The 23,070-nt window shown below is 37.6% G+C and overlaps 1 protein-coding gene across 10 annotated transcripts in view; it reads left to right on the top strand.

The window, feature by feature from the left end:
• The window catches only part of fbxo44.9 (F-box protein 44, tandem duplicate 9), a 150,586-nt gene that overhangs the window by 6,634 nt on the left and 120,882 nt on the right, over positions 1-23,070 (top strand). For 6 of the 10 annotated variants that reach the window (XM_052560225.1, XM_052560227.1, XM_052560230.1 and 3 more), the window contains exons 2-11: positions 9,470-9,731; positions 10,865-10,979; positions 11,111-11,206; positions 13,060-13,195; positions 13,290-13,411; positions 15,838-15,884; positions 15,973-16,084; positions 16,216-16,311; positions 16,529-16,664; positions 16,760-16,902. The exons of 2 other annotated variants lie outside the window; for them this stretch is intronic. In XM_052560225.1, the coding sequence (XP_052416185.1) occupies positions 9,470-9,731; positions 10,865-10,979; positions 11,111-11,206; positions 13,060-13,195; positions 13,290-13,411; positions 15,838-15,884; positions 15,973-16,084; positions 16,216-16,311; positions 16,529-16,664; positions 16,760-16,902 (1,265 nt within the window). Of the gene's footprint in view, positions 1-9,469; positions 9,732-10,864; positions 10,980-11,110; positions 11,207-13,059; positions 13,196-13,289; positions 13,416-15,837; positions 15,885-15,972; positions 16,085-16,215; positions 16,312-16,528; positions 16,665-16,759; positions 16,903-23,070 lie in introns of those variants that run through there. 2 more of the 10 variants (XM_052560226.1, XM_052560235.1) reach the window with 2 other exon arrangements.

The following is a 23,070-nucleotide window of genomic DNA, read 5'->3' as shown; positions in this document are numbered from 1 at the left end:
CTCGACTAATCTAACGATTATTTTTATTACAATAAATAATCTAATGTTCTTTTTTTAATTAGCTAATGAATCCTTTGGATAACTTTACAAAAAAAAATATAAGTACAACTTCTAATATAATATTTCAACCTATGTGGTTGAAGTTTTTACAGTATAAAATAATAAAAAAAAAATTCTATGGTAAATATGAGCTTATGATAGCATTTATAATTAAACCACAGTAGCCATAAATTTACAGTTGTCTGAGACGTCATGAAATGTTCTTTAGCATCACAAACCATAAAATGTAGTCAGGGTTCTGCTATGGTTTAGCATGGTTTCCAGAGATCTGGTGCTGATTCGGGGTAGCTCGGTGGTTTGTGACTGTTGTCTTGCAGAGCGCTGTCTTTTAAGGGGCCGTTCACATATCACGTCTATTGCGCGCTCAAGTTCATTTCCAATGTAGGCGCGTGATAATGGAAGCGACGTGCTCGTTTTTTCCAGGCGCGTCTGCACCGCATAGAGTTAAAAACATCTCAACTTTTCAGAATGCCGCAAGCGCAAGAATATCAGATCTGAACCAGGAAGTTGCTCACCAGATCACACGGTAACCAGTTAAACCATAATACCGGAGAGTGCCAAGATGTTTTCCTCCGAGGTGCTCGTGCATAGCAGTTGTGCTGCCGTGGTACACCATATCGGTTTTGCAAAGGGAACAAAGGGCCATTTTATTTGTCTTCTGTTTAAAGTATTCCCATACTTTTGATAACAGTGGTCTCTGTTTTTGTGATAGAATGCAACTTTCTCCATTCCTAGTATGCCATTACGCGAGATGTAAACAAACCGTTTTTGGTTCTCAAAACGTTCTCAGAATGTTAGTTTTTGGTTCCCAGAATATAATTTTTTAATAGTTTATGGTTAGCCAGGACAGTTTTCTTAACATTTCCAGAACGTTAGTTTTGGTTCACAGAACGATATTCTAACATTCCCATAATGTTATTCTAACGTTCACAGAACATTCTTTTTGGTTCCCAAAATGTTATTCTAACATTCCCTTAACATTAGCTTTTGGTTTCCTTAACATTATTATAACGTTCCCTTAACCTCTTTACCCCGATATGATCACCACGCTGCATGTCAGTATTCATCTAGCATGCTTGTGACCCAGTATAGTAAAAGCAGCATGGAAATGATCTGTATGGACGCCTAATCAGTATTATAAAAACCACATCTTGTTTTTATCTGTTAAGTAATAATCTGAGCACATCAACCATCATATGTAAGATTAAGTGAAATTAAATCCGTTAATTAAGATTACGGATACCCAGATTTTACATTAATATATATATATATATATATATATACATACATATATATATATACATACATATATATATATACATACATATATATATACATATATATATATATACATACATATATATATACATACATATATATATATATATATATATATATATATATATATATATACATATACATATATATATACATATATATATACATACATATATATATATATACATATATATATACATATATATATATATACATATACATATATATATATATATATATGTATGTATGTATGTGTGTGTGTGTGTGGGTGTGTGTGGGTGTGAATAAATGTATTATATATAATTAGGGATGTAACTATTACCGGTTTGACGATAAATCATGATAAAATTCCCCACGGTTAGTATTACCGTTTTATCTTTTTATTATCTTTGAAACCGTATTAGATTACCGTGATTTGAACAACGTTTCTATTCAAACGCAAGTGCCCTGTGAAGTGGACATCACAATATATGTGTGCGGAGCGACGTGATTTTGTCTGGCGCTAGGAGCGGATTTTCTGAAAGTCAGAGCGTTGAGGTTTTCGCTTGCTCTGTCTTTTTCAAGCATAGTGAAATAAATTCTTCAAATCAGGTGTGTTAACAAAGAGAAACATGTGAAATATGCAGAGCTGGGGATGTGAAGACTGGAATTGAGAACTGCCGACCTAAAGGAAGTGTTCTTAATAGCGATGCTCTTGTGATCACGGAGGTTTATTAAGCAATTATAATTTTGACTTATATATTTTCTTTACTTAAAAGGCTGAAATGTGAGGTTTACCTTTTTATTAAACTTTTTCAAAGTTTAATTTGAACATTTACATTACATTTACAGATCACAGAAACATTGCCACATATTCTGAACGGCTGTGATGCTTACAAAAGAATGTACACAGCACGCCACGACAGAATAGTGGTCTTGATAGTGAAAGACATATCAAACTATTTACCATCTTTAGTAAGAATATTCACACATGCTTGTGTAAATGTGTGTGAATAATTGTAATAAAAAATTACTTGACTTAAATTAGGATATCAGTACATTAGTCTTACCTCTGAAGTGTAATTTAGCTACAGTTGTGCAGCGATACCTTCTTTTGATCCATAAATCTTAACATCATGTTCTCTTCAGTTAGGCATTTTCATGGATATATTAAATTTAAGTAGTCATTTAATAAAGAAATAAAATAAAGAGTGATCGTATGAAATATACAGTCTATAAGAGAAATGTAACAGATTGACACATGTAACTTAAAAATGGTAAATAGACTGCATTTATATAGCGCTTTCAACAGACCACATGGCAATCCAAAGCGCTTTACAATTTGCCTCCCATTCACACACCGACTGCGGTGTCAGCCATTCAAGGCGCCATCCAGCTCGTCGAGAGCAGCTGGGGTCAGGTGTCTTGCTCAAGGACACCTCAACACTTGGTCAGGTGGAGACGGGGATTGAACCACCAACCTTCCAGTTTGTAGACAACCTACATGAACCACTGAGCCACTGCCGCCCCACATCATAAGAATTTATTACAGATGTGTCAAAGAGCAGTACCACAGTAATCTAAATGACGATACATTGCAGTCGCAGTCCCCTCAGGCAGAATATAATAGAATCATGAAAATACTTTGCCAATCCACTACCTCAAAGCGCAGGTTTTTACCGGAAACACGGCATTTCACAATCTCTGACGAAACCGGTGAGAGCCAATGACATTTGATATTGCTGCCGTAAAACTTATTAACGGCACATTTTTAAATAGTTACTATAGCTACAGAGGAAGGAGATACATATCGCCATTGAATGCGGTTTGAATTTGGATCTGTCCTCACACCAAGCATCACATGGATACATGATCATTTTATTTAATGCATGTGCATGACAGCATACTAATAAAAAATTATGTGCCCCCACTCTCTATTATAGATCAGTGTGTGTCCCATAGTAAACCAAATAAATATTAGATGGTAAAGGTTAAATACTCTCTCTTTCTCTTCATGTAAGGATTTTAAGATTATTTGTACCAAGAATAATAATATAAAATGTAATAAAATTATAATAAAGTGCAGTTTAATGCACTTGACTGATTTGCTTAATTTTTAAATGGTAATGTTTCTGTTGACCTGCCATTTCAAAGACTACACTTTAACAATACTACACTTCATTAAAATGTATGTGATCATTTAACCATTATCATGCAATATTGTATTCATCTTGTTTATCATGGGTCACATAATATGCTGCCAGATCTTAGCCTGATTTGGGCCACATATCACTGGACTGGTCTGGGCCACACTCCTCCCACCAACAATAGGCCCTCATGTTGTTTGCCAGATCCCCGCAATACCGTCATTGCCACACATGGCCCAGCTCTGGCTGAAAGGGTACATGCCATTGCTAACAACATGTGGGTTAAGTCTGTTTGCTATGTGGGCAAATAGGCCTAACTTAACAAATCAACTGCTTGTGCGCAGACTGTGTGCAGTTGCGATCTCTCCATGCTTTTAAAGTAGAGATTATTTCTCCTTGTGAACTGTGAGCGGACGCCGCTGCCTCGGGGGAACTGTGAGCGGACGCCACCACCTCAGGGGAACTGTGAGCGGATGCCACCACCTCGGGGGGAACTGTGAGCGGACGCCACCACCTCGGGGGAACTGTGAGCGGACGCCGCCTCCCCCGCCTCGGGGTGTGGGGATGCCACCACCTCTGGAGGTTTCGGAGTGGCCACCGGTGCCTTTTGGGAATGGTGAGCAGCCTCCGCCGCCTCGTGGGATTCCTGAGCGGACACCGCCGCCTCGGGGACATCGTGAGTGGACACCGCCGCCTCGGGGACACCGTGAGCGGACACCTCCGCCTCGGGGACATTGTGAGCGGACAAAGCCGCCTCTGGAGCTCTCGGAGGAGCCACTGACACCCCTGGGGACTCGCGAGCGGACATCGCCACCTCGGGGGGCTCGCAAGCGGACACCTTCGCCTCGGGGGACTCGCGAGCGGACACTGTCGACTCGAGGGACCCGCTGTCTCAGGGGACTGCAAGAAGGCCTGAAGTGAGCCCCGCCACCTTGTAGGGAACTTCCTGGGTAGGCACCCCCACCCTGATGACTGAGCCACTCAACTGCAGAGCCAGGTTGATGTACTCCTCCAGCATCTCATCGGGGTGCCAGTATGGCATGATGGATTTGAAGGGCTCGGATAGTCCTCCCCAGAAGAAGACCATTAGTCAGGTCCTCTACATAGCCAACAACCGAGCCTCCCCCAGGAAGTCCCTGGCGTAATCCTCGATGCTCCGATTTCCCTGGCGGACATCGAGGAACTTCCCTGCAGGACCCATGTTGCTGGCTGTATTCTGCCACGGCGTGGTAGGCAGCGCAGAGAAAGAAGCAGGGTCTGGGTCCAAATGCAGGGAAATTATAACTTTTTAATAAAAGCGAACAAAACGGCCAACACGGCAAAAACAGAAGCAAATCACAGGAACAAGAGCAGTAGGAATCCAAAAAACACAATAAACCAGCACAACTATGATAAACATTAAAAACAATACAGCCAAGCAGAGTGTTGGGTGAGACAAGAATATATAGTCCATGACAATGAGCAACAGCTGTGTGTGATAGAGAGACAGGTGTACGGAGTGAAGGTAATGAGTCCAGGAGCAAGGGAGAAACACAGGTTGAGCAACTAAACCGTAATGAGGTGACAAGGTGGGCGGGGTCAGAAAAGGACAGGAGAGAGCACATGGCACCAAACAAACACAACACTCACAGAAGACAGTGACAGAAAGACAGAAGACTGTGACAGGATGATGTCAGATGTAACAAGCGGATATTCTTAATGGGGTCATATTATGCTTTTTCACTTTTTTGAATTTTAGTCAGTGTGTAGTGTGTATGTTTGGGCATAACAAAGATCTACAAAGTTACACATCTCAAAGTCCACTCCAAAGCGAGATATTTCATTTTTTTTAAATCCCTTTTCAAGAACTTCAATAAACAGCTTGTTTGGACTACAGAGTTGTTTTCCAAAACAATATAAAATTGATATGGCAATATTGATGCCATCTTTATCTATACCGGTGCAGAGGGAACTTACTGCTTTTGGCAAGGGGCAGGCAGTACTTAAACACCGTCTGAGCTGTTCACCAATCACAACACACTGGGACAGCTAGCCAATCACAACACATTTTGTTATTTAGAAGGCAGGTCTTCATCAAACCCAGAACTAATTGACAGTTGTGCCAAGCTGGGGAGTCATTATGTGTCAAATCATGTGTTTTTTGAACCACCAAGCATGAGAGCATGTTCTAGTACACCCCCAAATCAAATTCAGGACATTGTAAAAGATAATAGGACCCCTTTAACCACTGCTGTCCAACCAGATATTGAAGTTAGAAATCCCTGTATCATGACCACTAATTAACATGATAATAATCAATAAGATAAAAGTGGGTTTTGTTCGAAGTTGCTAGTTCGAAGCGTTTGCAATATAGACTAAAAATTATATCTCTGTGATTTCTGTGATTTTATCGATAATTAGACTATTTAGCTGAGTGTTATTGTGCTGATGTCTTATTTCTAATTGTGCTGACAGCTGACTCCTGATTTATTTGTTTTTTTACCTTTACACCATTGTTTCTAAAAATGTGCACCATCTTTTAGGTCAAATACTTGCATTTGTGCTGTTACCAAGCAAATGCAATCAGTATCAACAAAATTGATCTTTGCAATGCAGAGAAAACAGAAACTGCATCTGAAGTGCCATTTAGATGTTTTTACACACTGTTCAGCTCTGTGGAACATGGAATATTTTAACCTGCAGTTACAAATGGATAAATAATGTTTTGATATTTTAAAGATAAAACATTGAAAACTGATGTTTGAAATTATTTTTTAAATGGAAAGGTACCTAAAATGTGAAATTAAAACCACCAATAGGTTGCAGCGAGTCACTGTTAATAAGTGAGTCATTGCGATTGAACCGAATCATTGAAATGGTTGATTCATTCGGGAACAAAACACTTTAATGTTGCTCAGAGAAACAAAACTGTGGCTGCAGCGGTTGCTGCATGTTTATTTCACTTCTTAAACTATTGTGAATTTACATTCTGCATTTAAATTAATAGTACCCGCTGCAAATCATCCTAGGGGTGGCCACAGGGGTGGCCAGAGTTCATTCAGGGGTGGCCCTGGTAACTTGTACTCTTGACTTTTTTTTTGAGAGAAGTACTTTTACTTAAGTACTGTTTTGACAGCACTACTTTTACTTGTAATTGAGTATTTTTTCGTCAATGTAACAGTACTTGTACTTGAGTACAAATTTTCAGTACTCTTTCCACCCCTGGTTTTTAGTCAGAACACTTTTAAACACAGTATGATTTTGAATCGACTCGTCAGTTCTCTCAGATCGTGTCTTTGCTTATTCACACTACGTGATTGTCACTCACATGAATGAGCACCGATTTGCCTGTGATTTTTGGCATTTGTCTGCGATTTCTCAAAACGTGTTGGCGAGCTAAAAACGGTTCTAAAATCGTGTAGTCTCGACTTTACTTGTGATTTGAAAGGAAGGACTTACCCTGTATTAAGGAGTTCGTTTTGGTTTCGAACTACTTAGATGTCTGAGCCCGGAGAAGCCGTGATTGACACACTATGTTACTATGCTCACTTGATTGCCCTGTGCTAAACCATAAACGTATAGACGAATGTTGATGTTGAAATCCAAAGTGTTCCATTTATTTTAATACAGCATTGTCTATAGCAGTTTCCATCAGTGTAAGGCCGGTGACACACTGGCTGCGTGGCGTGAGCGCCGCGTGTCTGAAGCGTCCCAGAAGCGTGGCGGATTCTGTGTCTTTACACACCAGAAGCGTGCCTGACGCGGCGCTGGCGCGCTGCTGCTGTAGAGGAAGACCGTTGACAGACCAGGCTCATGTCTTCATTACAACAATATCAACTTTTTTTACACACCTACACCTAACCCTACTGATAAAGGACACCGTCAAAAGTATTGACGGCGAAATAGATTATGTTTGACAGGTGCAATATTTAAAAATCGATAATTATTTATTTATTATTTAAATTACATTTATATCTGAATTTATGTCAACCTAAGACTTTCAAATATCAAAATATCATGAATTCATATGTATTTGTGTACAAAATGACATTTAAACACATTTTCCTATTATATTTAGCCTGGAAAAGCTTCCAAAACGCGCGCGTGTCGCGGTAAAAATAGGCGTCGGTTCTATTTCTAGCAAACAAGCGTTTGCCGCGCGGCTCGAGCCGCGCCTGAGACGCGCGTCTCACGCAGGCGGTCTGTAAGCTGTAACCTGTTAACATGTGAGCCGAATTAAAAACCGACACGCCACGCGGCTGAGACGCTTGCGCCACGCATCCAGTGTGTCACAGGCCAGTGACACACTGGATGCGTGGCGTGAGCGCCGCGTGTCTGAAGCGTCCCAGAAGCGTGGCGGATTCTGTGTCTTTACACACCAGAAGCGTGCCTGACGCGGCGCTGGCGCGCTGCTGCTGTAGAGGGAGACCGTTGACAGACCAGGCTCATGTCTTCATTACAACAATATATAGGCCTACTTTTTTCTACACACCTACACCTATGCCTACTGATAAAGGACACCGTCAAAAGTATTGACGGGGAAATAGATTATGTTTGACAGGTGCAATATTTGAAAATCGATAATTATTATTATTTTTTTATTACATTTATATCTGAATTTATGTCAACCTATGGACTTTCAAATATCAAAATATCAGGAAATCATATGTATTTGTGTACAAAATGACATTTAAACACATTTTCCTATTATATTTAGCCTGGAAAAGCTTCCAACACGCGCGCGTGTCACGGTAAAAATAGGCGTCGGTTCTATTTCTAGCAAGCAAGCGTTTGCCGCGCGGCTCTAGCCGCGCCTGAGACGCGCGTCTCACGCAGGCGGTCTGTAAGCTCTAACCTGTTAACATGGGAGCCGAATTAAAAACCGACACGCCACGCGGCTGAGACGCTTGCGCCACGCATCCAGTGTGTCACCGGCCTCACAATACAAAGCGCCGCGCGCAAGCGGTCAAAAACCCTTTGCCCTACCGGGTCAAACACCTGTAGACAACATTGTATCTGCTGCCTTTATTCCTGAGGCCAAGTTACAAACATGCGCCAGCCAGTGTTAAACAAAGAAACCTGAAATAGTAGACCATCCAGGGTCTTTTGGCATACTGTTTTCAACATACTATGCTTTGGGACACACTAATTCTAATCTCACATACTATTTAAGATGAAAAGTATGAACATTGAGATGCAGGGTTAGTTCCCAATCAGCTGCTGAGTTCATGGGTGGAATAAACATTTGGCAGGACTTTTACTTTCTGTCCCCTGGACTACCTCCATCTGTGTTTTATCCAAATTAGGATATACTTCAATTTTAAAAAAATTTGTTGTTTGTTTGTTTTGTTTTGTCTGGCAGCAGCTGCCATTCATTTGACCATTTTATTATTTGTATTATTTTTTTTAAGGTGATGGTGTTTGGTAAAATAACAGTGTTTTCAGTTTACTTAAATTAGGGTATTTTACTATAATTGTATGGTTTTTGTTTGGCAGCCTCTTCTGTCAGTCTTGACAATTTTTCTTTTCCTTTTTTTATAGCAGGCAGGCAGCTCTAGTTCCCATCATGCTTTGCATAGGACTAGATAAGGAGAATAAATGTTGAAATTAAGTGATTTATTTGTTTTCATTGTGAAAGGGAAAGACCTGTTAGTGTTTAATGCTGTTATGTTTGACATTTAAAAGAGTTTCTATCATTTTGTTTTTTGTGGCTACCTTTTTTTCGGCTGCCAGCCATTTTAGAGTTTTTTGCTGATTATGTAATTTTACATACATTTGTATATAACTTAAGAAAACAAAGAAACACTGTATAAAAAATATAGTACTACTTCTGTATAAAAAATGTGAATTACTGTAATGTTCATGTCATACTTAAACAGCAAATTTGTTAATTTACAGATACTGTTGATAATTTTACAGAGTTTTGACTACAATTTAAAAGAAAAGAAAATAACCATTAAAAAAAATCACAGTTATTTTCTGTTAAATTTAGATTAGTACTGTAAGGTAATCCTTTCCTCTGTCAGTGTTCAGGTCAGCAGTCGGCTGTTCCTCTGGCTGTGGTTGAGGAGATCTTACTGAACCTGCCAGCACATCAGGTGGTCCAAGTCTGTCGGTTGGTGTGTCATGAGTGGAAGGAGCTGGTGGACAGTGCTGCACACTGGAGAGTGCGCTGTCGGAGAGAGGGGCTCCAGCCGAATGATGCTTCCAGACCCCCAGAGGACTGGTGCCAGTTTTACTTTCTATCTAAGTTCAGACGTAACCTGCTCAAGAACCCCAGAGCTGATGGTAGGACACATAATTAGGATTGTACAATAAGGGCCCTATTGTAATGATCTAAACGCAAAGTGTAAAGCGCATGGCACAGGTTCCATCAGGGCGTGTCCAAATCCACTTTTGCTTTTTGATCGATGGGAAAACAGTTGGAGCGCTCGGGCGTATGGTCTAAACGGGTTGTCTCTATTCTCTTAATGAGTAATGGGTGTTTTTTGGGTGTAACTTGCAATAAACCTATAAGAGTATCATCTTCCATTCCCAAAAAATCTTATGCATCCTTTAATTTTTTCTATTTGGCATGTTTGTGTGCTGCTGTGTGTCCCTGTGTTTAATAAGCAGCATGTATGCTCTTTAAATAACAAAGAAAAAACATTGCACCAGAATTTAGACCAGGGGGGTATTCCAGAAAGCAGGTTATGTGACATACCTGGGTATAATTTTGATTCTAAATCAAAATACATATCTTATATACTTAATATATAATTAGCATAAAACAAACAATATAATTCACATTCTCAAGGATTAAAGATTAAATGGAAAAAAATAAAAATGATTGCACAGCCTTCAATTAGGTGGCAATATGGACTAAACATGTAAACAACTGAACAAAAGAAGAAAGAAACAGCTTGGCGGGATTTTTTTTTTATTGTCCGTTTATATAGTGACTCATCGATTCGTCGCTCCGTTGAGAATGTCTTGAATCTCAATCAGGAACATGCTCTGAGTTGAATGAACTTACTCCCGGACACTTTTTTGGAACCACATACCTCGAGTAAGCAAGGTTTGGAGTTAATCAACCGAGAGTTCAGGATTTAGTTCACGGTAAGTTAACCCTGCTTTCTGGAACATACCCCAGGTTTGAGTTGGTCTATGGCGTAGTTTATTTCAGCTCCTTAAAATAGCAATGCACCTGAACACACCTCATTTTTTAGACCAGCACAGCCATGGGTGCAAAAATGAGCGCAAATGCATTTGCTAATTAAATGACATCGCACTGGACGGGAAATGCGAATTGCGCTGGACTGAAACTAGCAAACAGACTTGCGCTGCACCTTGCGTCGCATTGCGATAGGTATATTATAGGGCCCTATGTGTCACTATAACGAATTTTGCAACTGGTTTCTCTTCTCTGATGTGTTTATTAGATGGACTTCAAGGATGGGAGATTGTACAGAATGGAGCTGACAACTGGGCAACCGAGTTGAACAGAATACCATTGCCAGACAACACAGTCACCAAATGTTTTGTAACATCTAATAGGTATGTTTGATATTTTAGATCTTTCAAGAAAGTTTTGAGCTCATTTTATTTCAGTCGATGTTCTAATATGAAAATAAATGCAATACCAAGCCAATCCACACATGAATCACCCAACTCAACTTTGTCCTCAGTCAATGTTTTAAGGAGCAGCTGATTGATCTGAAGAAGGAAGGCTACAGTGAGGCTTTCATGGATCAACTGCGACCTCATATCAAAATATCAGACTGGTGAGCATTTACTCAAACTCCCACAGTATCTTAGATGGTAGATTATGTCGTTATTTATACCCTTGTTCATGGCATTTTAAACCTGTGTGATTTCTTTGTACTAAAGAAGATATTTTGGAAAAAATGTTAGTGTTGTTGTTTTTTTGTTTATTTTTTCTAATCTAATTAGAAGTCTAATAGGGCTGCACGATATTAAAAAATGGAAAAAATGGCATTGCAATATTTTATTTTTCTGCAATATATATTGTGATATAAAATCTAATAAAACATTTTCTTACAAACAAAACTGGGGTGAGCACACTTACTTTCTCATTTTAAATGATTTTAACATCAGAGTATTATTTAAATTAGAGTAATTATTTTTTTGTAACTTTAGGATATGGTTTAAATTGTTAACATATTAACTAACATGAACTTACCACAAGCAATACTTTACTATATTTATTAATTTTTGTTTATCTTAGTTTATAAAAACACAGCTGTACATTGTTTGGTAATGTTACTTCACAGTGCATTAACTATGTTAACAAATACAGTTCAACTTTTGATTTCAACAGTGAAGGCTATAGCCTAAATGTTGAAATTAACAGTGTTGTAGAAGTGCAGTTTAGTAATAGTAAATGTTAAATAATGTAGTTGAATAGTTAAATAAATAGAAAATTATTTTCAGATTTTTTTTATACACCAATTCAGATGTCTCGTCAGTTCAGTGTTGGACAGGTCAGTTGTTTAAACCATTCATTAAACTAAATCAGTTCAAAGGAATCATTAGTTTCACGAATCAACATGTAAGGCACGCCCTGTGTAATTATCTCTGCAGTTTAGGATATCGCACAAGATTTGACAACACAGAAATGTGTTGGGGGAAGTCGGGTTAAAGGAAGTCGTGGCCTAATGTTTAGAGAGTCGGACTCCCAATCGAAAGGTTGTGAGTTCGAGTCCTGGGCCGGCAGGAATTGTGGGTGGGGGGAGTACAGTTCTCTCTCCACCTTCAATACCACGACTTAGGTGCCCTTGAGCAAGGCACCGAACCCCAAACTGCTCCCCGGGCGCCGCAGCATATATGGCTGCCCACTGCTCCGGGTGTGTGTTCACAGTGTGTGTGTGTGTGTGTTCACTGCTCTGTGTGTGTGCACTTCTGATGGGTTAAATGCAGAGCACAAATTCTGAGTATGGGTCACCATACCTGGCTGAATGTCACGTCACTAAAACATTTCATCACTCATTTCATTTTTTTTTTTTTTTTACACCATCGTGTCAGTTGATTTTGATTAATATGCACGAGAGAGAGAGAGCAAGACAGCGCTCATGCTGTTTGAAGACAGTGAAGGTGAGCATGCATGCACGGCCGGGGCTCGCTCTCTCTCTCTCTCTCTCTCTCTCTCTCTCTCTCTCTCTGCTCATTCTTATATGTGCCCTGTAAAACTGACAGGACTTAAAAACACATGCAAATGATAAATTTTCACTCTATGATGGCTGTGCAATTAATCCACGAATCACATTCGTCAAGGTCTGGGGAGCCGCTGGCCCGTACAGTTAATGAATACGACAGCCTACATCGCACATCCTGCGATGTGACTATCGTGGATTCGTACATCATGATATCGATGCTAAAACGACACATCGTGCAGCCCTAGAGTCTAATATTGAACACAATCAACTTTCAAAACATTTTCTTTCATGTTCTGCAGAAGACTGAAAGTCACACAGGTTTGGAATGACATGAGTGAGTTTAAACGATAACATTTTAAGATGAACTATCCCTCTAAAAAGAAAGTGCCAGTATAAAATCATATTCTAATGAAAACACAATTTTTGTACAGAGCCACATTTATTTGATGTCTTATCTGCAGGTATACCCCACTCTCGGATTATGGAAGTCAGTATCAGTTGTCTGTAGATTTGCTTGATCAGGAGAAGAATCCCATCAGAACCTATCATCCTTATAAAATTTTCTTTCAGAGTGGGAACGATTATCCATGGTGTCAAGTAAGTAGAATAACACTGACAGTCCAGTTATTCCCCCGTAATCAAGCTACTAGTCAAAGCTTAACTGTCCTGAGTTTGTTCTGCTTTATTTCAGATTAGCTACGTTTTTAGGAATTATGGACCTGGGGTTCGGTTTATCCGTTTCACTCATGGAGGGGGGTGGTCTGGAATACGGATTACTAACAGTAGTGTGGAAATCTGTCCGGCTGCAGAGAGGTAGTGTTTTTTAGAGTGATTTTTTACATTCCTAAATTTAACAGACACAAAAGTGACCTTCAGGTAAGGAATTCTAATGAATTCTAATGTGTCTTTAGGAGATCACCTCTCAAAGCTTTATTTTACTGTAGATGTATTCTGTTCCAATAATGAGATTGTTAAATGAAGGACCCTAGCTGACAACTAGAACTACATCCAAAGACGCATTCTGCTTAGGGTACAAAAATCAACGACGACAATGATCACAATTCTCGATATCAGAGCAAAAATTAATATTTGAGTTAAAAGTCCTCAAGTTTAGTAAAGACAAATGAACTGTCTGTAATAGAAAAAAAATAATAATAATAATTTTGTTTTGAGAAATGGGGCAGGGGGTAAAAAAAATATTAAAAAAAAAAATATTTTTTTGTGTGTTTGATTATTTCTATGTAATATTAATAAGAAATAGTACAGAAATTTAATCAATTGTCACTTGACTGTTCAAATTAAACATATTTTTATTTAAGCTACAAAAGTGAGGTGGAAGGGGCCGGGTCAGAAAAGCACCTCAGGCTGGGATTTGATCCCAATGGCCTGAAGCACAACAAAAATTTATATACAAATCCATATACATTGTCAGGAAAATTACAAAAAAAAAAAACAGTACATAGTACATCTCTGCAATTTACATCTCAAGAATTATATGTCTAGATTATGAAATATTGCTGACAGACACTGTTTTTATCTATATGTTTACTCAAAACTTGTATTCAAATTGCAATTCCTCGCAGATATAATTAATTACCACAGAGCCACGATATTTTATTTTATCTTTTTTAAGGAATGAGGCTGATCACACTGCCATTATATGGACATTTTTCAACATTTCTCCTGTTATGTTCGAAGAAAGAAAGAAGGGCATGATTATTATTGTCTAAAGGCTATTTTAGTCACTTAAATAATCTATAGGTTAATACAGTATCTAATATGATTTTATAATCATATCTTAATATATCCATTATACAGTGAAATAATATGTTCTTTAGCCTTATAAAAACAGTTGTCGTGCGTGGGTAAAATTTATTGCTGGCAATTTTAGGTATACAGCGACCTCTATCAGCTCTAGTGTTAAGGACACAGACAGCTATTGGGCTGTTGCCACTTTAAGACATAATGAATAAATCCAATATGTGACCCTGGACCACAAAAACGGTCTTAAGTTGCTGGGATATATTTTTTAGCAATAGCCGAAAACATTGTATGGGACAAAATTATAGATTTTTCTTTTATGCCAAAAATCATTAGGATATTAAGTACAGATCATGTTCCATGAAGACATTAAGTACATTTCCTACCGTAAATATATCAAAAATTAACTTTTGATAAGTAATATGAATAGCTAAGAATTCATTTGGACAACTTTGAAGGTGATTTTCTCAATATTTAGATTTTTTTGCACCATCAGATTCCAGATTTTCAAATAGATGTATCACGGCCAAATAGTCCTTTCCTAACAAACCATACATCAATAGAAAGCTTATTGATTCAGTTTTCAGATGATGAATAAAGCTCAATTTAAAAAACAAAACTGACACTTAAGGCTGGTTTTGTGGTCCAGGGTCACACACACACACACACACACACATATATATATATATATATAGTTATATATATATATATATATATATATATATATATATATATATATATATATATATATATATATATATATATATACAGACACACACAGTAGTCAACATTTGAAGTGTATCAAAAAAAATTATCAAAGTTGTCCTAAGACAAGAACAGGTATTGTTTTGTTTTCAGGTATGCAGTTTTGCCAAGCTTTGAATATACTGACACATATGCGAATTTTTCCCAACACTTAAGTAAATTCACTTAAGACATAACTCATTGTGTTTAAGTAAATATATGAAATGACAAGCATTATGCGACAATTTAAGCACAATAAATGTGATGCACCTCTATGAAAATAAAAATATAGACATCTACAATAATTTTCCTTCAAATTATACTTTACAAACAAATCAAACCACTATTTAATTTTGTTTTGCTCTGAGCTTATGAAAATCATTTAAATAAGTTTCTAAACATTATAAAGTGTGATGTTATCTGAGAAATCTACATGTTTGAATGAAATGTTTTTGTCCAAATAATAATAATGTTATTTAGAAGGTTTGTTAACATTCATCTTATTCCTAACAGTATTTCTCTCATCATATGAGAGAAACAAAAAATAATAGTAGTCTACCATAAAGATGCTCCTCCACAAGAAGCAGATTAGGGTGCTACCACATTACGAGTTGTTATCACTGCTCAGAAGGGCAATGTTTGACATGTGATTAATGCAAAGGTATTTGTGTCTCGGTTGGTTTACTGTAATATCGTCAGAATATGAGGAGTAAGTTCTTTGTTTCCAATTGTAGGTTGAGATGCACAAAACCTAACTTGCTCAGGAATCCCAGTGCGCAAGGTGATTCATATAATAAACATTGCACAATAAGTATCACTATAATGACATTTTGTGTTAGGTAATGGCTCTTTTCTGATGTTGTCATTAGATGGACTTCGAGGATGGAAGATTGTAGGTAGTGGACGTGACTGCTGGGTTATAGGAGAAAATCGGAAGCCAATTCCAGACTCGGTCACCAGCTGTTTCATAACATCTTATGGGTATGTTTGATATTTTAGATACTTCAAGTAAAGTTGTGAGCCCATTTCCATTCCATTAAATATAAAATATGGAAATAAGTTAATTGCCAAGCGAAATCCACACATGAATCATCCATAAACTTTGCCCTCAGGCTGTGTTTGAAGCGACAGCTGATTGACTTAAACAAAGAAGGCTACAGTGATACTTTCATGGATCAAGTGCAACCTCATATCAAAATATCAGACTGGTGAGCATTCACTCAAACTTTCATTTCATGCCACAGTATCTTGGATGGTGGATTTCATATTTTATGTGAAACATTTTTGTGAATGACCTGTCTATCTTGGTCACATGTGCCTTATGCTGGAATTGTGGTTGGTAGTATTGACAGATCCGACACAACCCCAAGATGAAAGCCCAGTTTGTTCATAGTAACAATTTTATTTGATGTTTATCTGGTGCAGGTATGCCTCATGCCATGACTGTGGAAGTGAGTATCAGATCTGTGTAGAGTTGCTTGATCAGAGGAAAAACTCCATCAAAACCTTTCAGCCTGAGAAAGTTATATTGTCATTTTGGAACGGTGAGCCGTGGTGTGAAGTGAGTAGAATAATACTGACCATCCAATTATTCCCCTGTAAACAAAATAATGTTCAAATCGTAACTGTCCCTCTGTTTGTTCTGCTTTATTTCAGATGAGCCACGTGTTTAAGAATTATGGACCTGGGGTTCGTTTTATCCGTTTCACTCATGGTGGAAACGATACACAGTTCTGGGCAGGTCATTATGGAATACGGGTCACTAACAGTAGTGTGGTGATTTATCCTGCTGATGAGAGGTAGTGCTTTCAATGCAGATAAAAGAAACATGTAGTCATATGATGAAACAGAACATTAAAAATTAAAATAAAGTGCAAATGTTAACAACTACTGAACGTCCACTTGAACGCATTGGGTGTATTAATGTGGACAGTACACACCACAGCCTCTAGCATCAACTTTTAAATGGGACAAGACCTGAGTAATCAAAACTCCCTTGATCCTTCAACATGCAAGAAGAGGTCATTAAACTTTAACAACATCCTGTTGTTTTTGCTAGTTTTAGAACTCCAAACTTTCCAATTAGACTAAAAACTAGGGATGGAAAGATTCCTCGATTCACTTGGTGCACCAGTTTAAAAAGTGTGCATCGGCTACAAGTTCTAATTTATATTGTGAAGCATCATTTTGAACATATTTGCATTGGTAAAAACAATTTATTTATATATAATTACTAGTGGATGTGCTATACTTTTATTGTTTAGAAAGTGACCAATAATCGGTGACCAATATTTTATATGTAGATTGATTTCTCCTCTCTAAACCATACCTGTTAGCCCTCCCATTTTTTCCAGGATTCTCTCGTATTTTGCGATTCTATCCCACTATCATCCTGTTTAAATATTTTTTCGTATTTGTCCTGTATTTTAAAACTTTCTATAAAAAAAAAATAAAATAAAATCCCAGTGGGCGTATTTTATATAAGACTACCGTAATTTGTATGGGCCAAACCCTATAGACTTTATGGGCCCAAACTCATTATATGAATAATCACAACCAGAAATTCCAATGTTTATATTTACACGTAGAATGAGGTATAGCTTACACTTCAAAATGCTATTTAATTGATTAAATATGAGGCTGCAAGTTTCTAATACAGGTGCTGCGCTGCTTTGTTTACTGCGTTTACGGGAGAAACGGGTACATTTTTCAATTAGCCCTTCTGCTCTGTTTAGACCAAAGCCAAAAACGACCCTTATTTTTTTACACAGAAAACACGCAGTTGTAAATGTGAACTGGTGGATCGACAAGAACATAATTAACTAGATAAAAAAAATGTGTCAATACAAACTTTAAGTTGGCTTGAGAAAGCCTGACCAGAAAGTTTGAAAAGTTTAAGAAGTTTAAAAAGTTTTAAGTTTGATACCAATTTACTAGCCTGTCACTAGCATGTTACTATCAATTCAATTCAAGTTTATTTGTATAGCGCTTTTCACAATACAAATCATTACAAAGCAACTTTACAGAAAATTTAATTTCTACAATATTTAGTAGTAGCTTATAAGTGGTGACTGTCAGTTTGTGCACGTATGACAGGATTTTTCAGAAAAATTAATACAAGACGTAGCCAGACGATGAACATTATTAACACCAATTATTATATGATGCAGTCACACTTGTAACAATATTTGTTAGTTCTATCATGTCCCTATCATGATAAGCAAGTGACTAGCATGATTAGCAAATTACTAACATGTCGCTAGCATATTTCAAGCATGATTAGCATGTTACTAGCATGTCCTTAACATTTTTCTAGCATGATTAATATTTTACTAGCATGTTTTTTAGAATGATTAGCAAGTGACTAGCAAGTCGCTAGCATGGATAACAAGTTACTAGTATGTCGCAAGCATGTTTCTAGCATGATTTCCAAGTAACTAGCATGATTAGCATGTCACTAGCATGTTTCTAGCAAGATTAGCAAGTGACTAGCATGTCGTTAGCATGTTTCTAGCATGATTAGTAAATGACTAGCATGTCTAACATGATTAGCAAAGTTACTACCATGTCGTTAACATGTTTCTAGCGTGATTAGCATGTGACTAGCACGTTCCTAACATGATTAGTAAGTGACTAGCATGTCACTACTATGATTAGCAAGTTACTAGCATGTCGCTAGCATGTTTCTAGCATGATTAGCCTGTTACTAGCATGTGCCTAGCATGATTAGCAAGTAACTAGCATGTCACTAGCATGTTTCTAGAATGATAAGCATGTGAAACGGCTATACTCCTGGCGAAAAGCGCTATCTGCTGGCAGAGAATAAATTGGCACTTCTGGGATTTTCTAATAATTGTTTACATTAATATAATATATTGTTATAATATATTGTTATATAATATATAAAACCTTTTCTCAAGTGCGTTTTCTAATCACTGCTGCCGTACGAGTATGACGCAAGATGAGGAAAAACTGGGATTAAAGTACAAAACCAGACTTGAAATAACCTAACAATAATATATATATATATATATATATATATATATATATATATATATATACAACCTAATAACCTGACGCAAGTGAACGAGCGCTGCTGCGTGCATGCGCACTAAACAGACTGAGCACAATTGAATAGGAGCGCAATAATTCTTGAGTAAAATTTTGCAAAAAAATGTTTTTTTGGACATGAAATGTGTCTTTTTGTATTTTTTATGTACAGTATTGTTCAAAATAATAGCAGTACAATGTGACTAACCAGAATAATCAAGGTTTTTCGTATATTTTTTTATTGCTACGTGGCAAACAAGTTACCAGTAGGTTCAGTAGATTCTCAGAAAACAAATGAGACCCAGCATTCATGATATGCACGCTCTTAAGGCTGTGCAATTGGGCAATTAGTTGAATTAGTTGAAAGGGATGTGTTCAAAAAAATAGCAGTGTGGCATTAAATCACTGAGGTCATCAATTTTGTGAAGAAACAGGTGTGAATCAGGTGGCCCCTATTTAAGGATGAAGCCAACACTTGTTGAACATGCATTTGAAAGCTGAGGAAAATGGGTCGTTCAAGACATTGTTCAGAAGAACAGCGTACTTTGATTAAAAAGTTGATTAGAGAGGGGAAAACCTATAAAGAGGTGCAAAAAATGATAGGCTGTTCAGCTAAAATGATCTCCAATGCCTTAAAATGGAGAGCAAAACCAGAGAGACGTGGAAGAAAACGGAAGACAACCATCAAAATGGATAGAAGAATAACCAGAATGGCAAAGGCTCAGCCAATGATCACCTCCAGGATGATCAAAGACAGTCTGGAGTTACCTGTAAGTACTGTGACAGTTAGAAGACGTCTGTGTGAAGCTAATCTATTTTCAAGAATCCCCCGCAAAGTCCCTCTGTTAAAAAAAAGGCATATGCAGAAGAGGTTACAATTTGCCAAAGAACACATCAACTGGCCTAAAGAGAAATGGAGGAACATTTTGTGGACTGATGAGAGTAAAATTGTTCTTTTTGGGTCCAAGGGCCACAGGCAGTTTGTGAGATGACCCCCAAACTCTGAATTCAAGCCACAGTACACAGTGAAGACAGTGAAGCATGGAGGTGCAAGCATCATGATATGGGCATGTTTCTCCTACTATGGTGTTGGGCCTATTTATCGCATACCAGGGATCATGGATCAGTTTGCATATGTTAAAATACTTGAAGAGGTCATGTTGCCCTATGCTGAAGAGGACATGCCCTTGAAATGGTTGTTTCAACAAGACAATGACCCAAAACACACTAGTAAACGGGCAAAGTCTTGATTCCAAACCAACAAAATTAATGTTATGGAGTGGCCAGCCCAATCTCCAGACCTTAATCCAATTGAGAACTTGTGGGGTGATATCAAAAATGCTGTTTCTGAAGCAAAACCAAGAAATGTGAATGAATTGTGGAATGTTGTTAAAGAATCATGGAGTGGAATAACAGCTGAGAGGTGCCACAAGTTGGTTGACTCCATGCCACACAGATGTCAAGCAGTTTTAAAAAACTGTGGTCATACAACTAAATATTAGTTTAGTGATTCACAGGATTGCTAAATCCCAGAAAAAAAAATGTTTGTACAAAATAGTTTTGAGTTTGTACAGTCAAAGGTAGACACTGCTATTTTTTTGAACACACCCCTTTCAACTAATTGCCCAATTGCACAGCCTTAAGAGCGTGCATATCATGAATGCTGGGTCTTGTTTGTTTTCTGACAATCTACTGAACCTACTGGTAACTTGTTTGCCACGTAGCAATAAAAAATATACTAAAAACCTTGATTATTCTGGTTAGTCACATTGTACTGCTATTATTTTGAACAATACTGTATAGCACAGCAGTAATTCTAAGTGGACTATTGTAATAGGTAACAAAATGTAAGCTAAGTAGGCTACAGAAATAATTGCTAAGCTCAAATGTTTCTTATAGCAGTTAAAATGTAGTAATTTTCTTTATTATTTATTTTCATTTTTGATTTCGTGATTTTAACTTGTAATTTAGTTATTTAAATGCTTTAAAGAGCAATTTTAGATTGTAATGTTCTAATGTTCTGCTATCTAAAAAAAAAATTAGTAAGGAATAGTTGATTCATGGCCATTGAATTATTAAAAAAATAATGCACAACCGAGGTGGTAATGCAGCCACGCCGCAAAGCAGAATATTTTTCTAATAATTGAATGGCCCGAAGTCAATTAATCCACTTATACTACGGTTACCACACCTAAAGACATCGATCAGATGATATAGTTAAAGGGATTTGTCTGGTTTTTGGACTTAAATCACTATTGTGAATAGGATTATTTCTTCCGCATATCATCCAATGCCTCTTTTGCGAGTTCCAAAACGTCATTTTAAAGCTGGTAATGAAGGCTTGATCCGTTGATTGTCACGACTGGGATACAGGAATACACAGAGAGATCCACGTGCAGGTATGTCGTTTTTTAGGGGTAATCAAAAGGGTAAACAGTCCAGGCAGGGGTCAAAACCAGAGTATAAATCCAACACGAAAACAGACAAGAACACAAGGCAAGATCAAGACTACGGATACGTCAGGATAACTAAACATTAGACAAGGACTCCGTGACACATACTCAGACAGACTGGGTATAAATACACAGAAGGTAATGAGGGAACTGGAGACAGGTGGGGAATAATCAATTAACCCAAACAAGGAGGAAGGTGACCAAATAAGGGAACAGACAGTTCATAAAATGACAGACACCGTGGGAAAGGCAAGGCAAGGCAAGTTTATTTATATAGCACATTTCATGTTTTACATCAAAGAAAGTAAAATAATCATGAAAAATAAGAAAAAAAAATAAAACAAGCAATTTGAAAACTTTTAAAATGATTAAAACGTTTACTTAAAATCAATTTAAAACAGTTAGAAATTGATTTTATATAAAATAAAACAGTGAAGATATAGTGCAATCAGTTCGGACATAGCACAGTGCTCATTCAATAAATGCACAACTAAACAGATGGGAAAGGAGGACATCTAGTGGAAACCCAGGGAACACAACCCAGACACTGTGACAGTACCCCCCCTCCCCCCCCCCCTCTACCGAGCGGCTCCCAGACGCTCCACGACAAGACACAAAACAGAGACCAGGAGGGAGGCGGACAGGTGGAGGCTCAGGGGGAGGGACGGAGGGCCAGAAAAGAAAAACATGGGGAACAGACGTTAGAAGTGTGAACACAAAACAGGGAGACTTGGGGCCCGTTCTTCGTACGTCGCTTATTACATCCGAGATCAAATGACACATCCAAGATGATATCATCGTGCTAATCATAATCCGGCTAATTGAGTTCTTTGAACACACCTGTTGTGTATGATTAGTATCGCTGGATTGAGTTATCTGAGATAATTGCGCGTTCATGTGTTGTCTTAAAAGGGGATATGTATCGATACTCTAAACCATGATCAGCAGTGCAGCAATTGGCTGGTGGCAAGACGGCAATGTAATGACGTCATATAATTTAAAACGACACCTGACGAAAAACTTGACAAATTTCTGGACTTTTATTAGGAAACAGCCAAGCAAACAAAACTACATAAATGTTATCATGGATACATGAAACAGATAATAGATACGTTTTTTTAATTAGAATTTTTTTTCATGATTCCCAATTATTTAGATTCGCAATTTATAATAGTTGTGCAGTCTTTACATTTTTATTTCAATGTAGAAATTATATATTCGTTTCATTTTACATTTGGACAGATTTGTTACGTGACAGCATTAATGAAAGTTTCTTAAGGGTCAATATCATGTTATCTGCATCTCCTGCGCTCCATCAAGCCACTCTAATAATAGCAGTCATCACTCAAAATAATGCACGACTCTATTATCTGTATAGCATGTGTGTAAGACTCTAATACAATTATAAAGTAATAATTTTATGACAAATAAATATTTCAGTGAGTAAAACTGGCTGTCTATAGT

The sequence above is a fragment of the Carassius gibelio genome, chromosome B7, assembly GCF_023724105.1.
Source record: "Carassius gibelio isolate Cgi1373 ecotype wild population from Czech Republic chromosome B7, carGib1.2-hapl.c, whole genome shotgun sequence".
In the NCBI taxonomy this organism is placed as follows: domain Eukaryota; kingdom Metazoa; phylum Chordata; class Actinopteri; order Cypriniformes; family Cyprinidae; genus Carassius; species Carassius gibelio.
Note: the sequence above shows the minus strand (reverse complement) of the source record. Positions and strands in the feature narration are given on the sequence as shown.